This window comes from Rhinichthys klamathensis, unplaced genomic scaffold, assembly GCF_029890125.1.
Source record: "Rhinichthys klamathensis goyatoka isolate OS25496 unplaced genomic scaffold, OSU_Roscu_1.1 h1tg000505l_1, whole genome shotgun sequence".
Classification (NCBI taxonomy): Eukaryota; Metazoa; Chordata; class Actinopteri; order Cypriniformes; family Leuciscidae; genus Rhinichthys; species Rhinichthys klamathensis.
In genome coordinates this window covers 624,592-627,748 of record NW_026606986.1, presented here as the reverse complement: position 1 = coordinate 627,748, position 3,157 = coordinate 624,592, and the positions used below count along the sequence as shown (strand labels likewise).

The window sequence follows — 3,157 nt, the reverse complement described above, 5'->3', positions numbered from 1 at the left end:
TGATTTTAATTCTATAGGCCTACTATTTATTATATGTGTAATTTTACTCATTATATTATGTGTAATTAAAAAAAAAGACATTCGAGTTACTTTACCTGATGATTTTTCAGTACCAATATTTGATGATGATGATGATTACTAAAATAGTGTTTTTCCTTCAAAAGTAAATCTTTTTTCATACTTTTCTTTTTCATGTTTTCTAGCAATTTGATAAAAAAAATCAAATGGACATCAAGCCACTATTAAGGAGTTTTGGCTCTCTGATCCGAGCCATTCTTACATTTCTTTTTGCTCTCCTGGTCCTTGGGGTGATGTTATGGGCGTACATTTATGGTTTTGAGATAGCTACATCTCCATATAACATCATCTCATTTGGTTTCTATGGACTGCTGCAAAGCATCCACGTCCTAATTCAGAGCCTTTTTGCCTTTTTGGAGCATCGGCGCATGCATGCAAGACGTAAACCTTGCTCTTACACAAAATCCATTGGCTTTACTATATCAGCCTTTCAGGAGGACCCTGCCTATCTCCGTGAGTGCCTTGTGTCTGTACGGGCTCTGCAGTACCCAACTGAGCTGCTACGCATTGTCATGGTGGTGGACGGAAACTCTGAATATGACTGCTACATGATGGAGATGTTCCAGGAGGTCTTTGCAGACCAGGATCCTGGCTGTTATATATGGCAAAACAACTACCACTCTTGGAACCCCACTGGCCAAGTTCAAGATGCTGAAGCTGAAGACCCCCAGCGCTTGGAGGTTGAAGAACTCATTAGGACCAAGAAGTGTGTTTGCATCATGCAAAAATGGGGGGGAAAGAGGGAAGTGATGTATACAGCATTCAAGTCACTAGGGTCCTCTGTGGATTATATACAGGTTAGTGATATTTACAAGCACTTATACTAAGAACAAAATGAGCATTGAATTTTAGGGTAACTAACAAATATGTAAGAAATACTCCATCACTCTCCCATTTTCTTCATTTTCTACTTTTTGAAATCAGGTATGTGACTCGGACACAAAATTAGACCCTCTGGCCACAGTGGAGCTCTGCAAGGTGCTGGAGAGTAACCAGAAATACGGTGCCGTGGGAGGCGACGTGATGATCCTTAACCTTAAAGACTCCTATATCAGCTTCATGAGCAGCCTGCGCTACTGGATGGCGTTTAACATTGAGAGGTCCTGCCAGTCCTTCTTTGACTGTGTCTCCTGTATCAGTGGCCCCTTAGGTATGTAATACAAAACCTTTTTAAACCAAAAGTGCAAATGAAACAAAATTGACCCTATGTGCTATGTATAAATGCATGTTCTTGTTCTTATACTGAATGAGTCATCGGTGCAGCTTATTTCAAATAAAAACGTTTGTCTTCATAATGTGTCTTCATAACACTAAGAAAAAAAGTGGTTCTTTTAAAAACTGTTCACTGACAGACAGGTTCTTTGGGAAACCAAAAATGGTTCTTATATGGCATCTATGTGAAAACCTCCTTTTGGAACATTTATTTTTTAGAGTGTAGCATGAATAAAATATGTTTTTTAAATAAGTATTTAAACTATCTTTGGTTCACTCAGAGCACTGATTACTCAGTTCTCATCGAACCAAGTAGACGTATTTTTGTTACCCTGATCTAAGTTTTAATATTTTGTCTGTATGAATAATTGCGTTTGATTATCTTCGCTTCAGGTCTTTATAGGAATGACCTCCTCCAGCAGTTTTTGGAATCCTGGTACAACCAGAAGTTTCTCGGCACCCACTGCACTTTTGGGGATGACCGCCATCTCACCAATCGAATGCTAAGCATGGGCTATGCTACAAAGTAAGTAGTTACTGTATGGCCAAATATGATTCACCATTGATGATTTAGAAGTAAAATTGCTAAGTGATCGTCCTCTATAATGAGCATAAGATTATTTTCCTGTCAAAAACTTCTAAACTGTATTTAATTTCAAACAGACATGTTTTAACGGTGAGTTTCTGTTCCTATAAGGTATACTGCCCGTTCTAAGTGCTATACCGAGACTCCCGCCCAGTTTCTGCGCTGGCTCAATCAGCAGATGCGTTGGAGCAAATCCTACTTTCGTGAATGGCTCTATAATGCTATGTGGTGGCACAAGCATAACCTGTGGATGACCTACGAATCCATTGTCTCAGGCATCTTTCCTTTTTTTGTCACTGCCACCATTATCAAGCTCTTCTGGACAGGCACTCTATGTGACATTTTGTGGGTTTTGTGCTGCATCCAGTTGATTGGTCTGATAAAGGCAGCCTATGCCTGCATCCTACGACAAAATGCAGTGATGCTCTTCATGTCCTTATACTCTGCCCTCTACATGACAAGCCTCCTGCCCGCTAAATACTTTGCCATTATCACCATGAATAAAAGCAGCTGGGGGACATCGGGTCGTCGTAAGATGGTGGGGAACTATATTCCCCTGGCACCCCTTTCAGTGTGGGCAGCCATCTTGTTGGGGGGCCTGGGGTACACAATCTACAAGGAATGCAATGAGAAGTGGACAACAGATGGTAAAAAAGAAGAGATCAAGTTTTTGATATTTGGATCTGCAGCTTATGTGTGCTTCTGGCTTGTAATGATCTGCCTCTATTGGATGTGGTTTCGGAAATTATTACGAAAACGCTCACAGAGTTACACTGTGAATGTATAAGACAATTATTTGGACACCTTTTTATTTATTTAAGAAAACTTGCACTTTTTCATGGTCTTCATGAAACTTTATTTATAGATTGCTTTTAAATTTGGAATTTTATTTGTGATTTTTGTGTGTGTGTATATATTAGTATTGCACATGGTATGATGTCCATTAATAACATGAATTTAGAAATCAGATGTTCTGACTCCTATCAGTGTCAGTACTTTGTTAGTAATGTTAATAGCGCCATCTGGTGGTATTTGGAGTCATTGCACTTGTAAGGAAATCATCATCAGGTGTACATGCGGACTGAATGCTCCACCACCAGTGTTATTTGTCTATCCTTGGAATAGATCCATCAGTGAGTATGGTCGCTCAGTCATTTAAGTAACATGTGCTGATGTTCTACTACTGTTGTTTAAAAACATTTATTTTCAGTAAAAATCGGGTTAATGCTAATCGCGATGCTAACCGCTAGCATGTATTTAACTGGGCTTTATATACAGAGT

The 3,157-nt window shown here is 39.3% G+C and overlaps 1 protein-coding gene across 1 annotated transcript; it reads left to right on the top strand.

Moving 5' to 3' along the window:
• Window positions 1-224: 224 nt before the first annotated feature.
• Window positions 225-2,770, top strand: LOC130072789 (hyaluronan synthase 1-like). The gene is made up of 4 exons (XM_056238036.1): window positions 225-875; window positions 1,003-1,228; window positions 1,684-1,816; window positions 1,988-2,770. Exons 1-4 carry the CDS (start codon window positions 225-227, stop codon window positions 2,661-2,663), a joined length of 1,686 nt encoding a protein of 561 aa, XP_056094011.1. The 3' UTR covers window positions 2,664-2,770.
• Window positions 2,771-3,157: the final 387 nt, after the last annotated feature.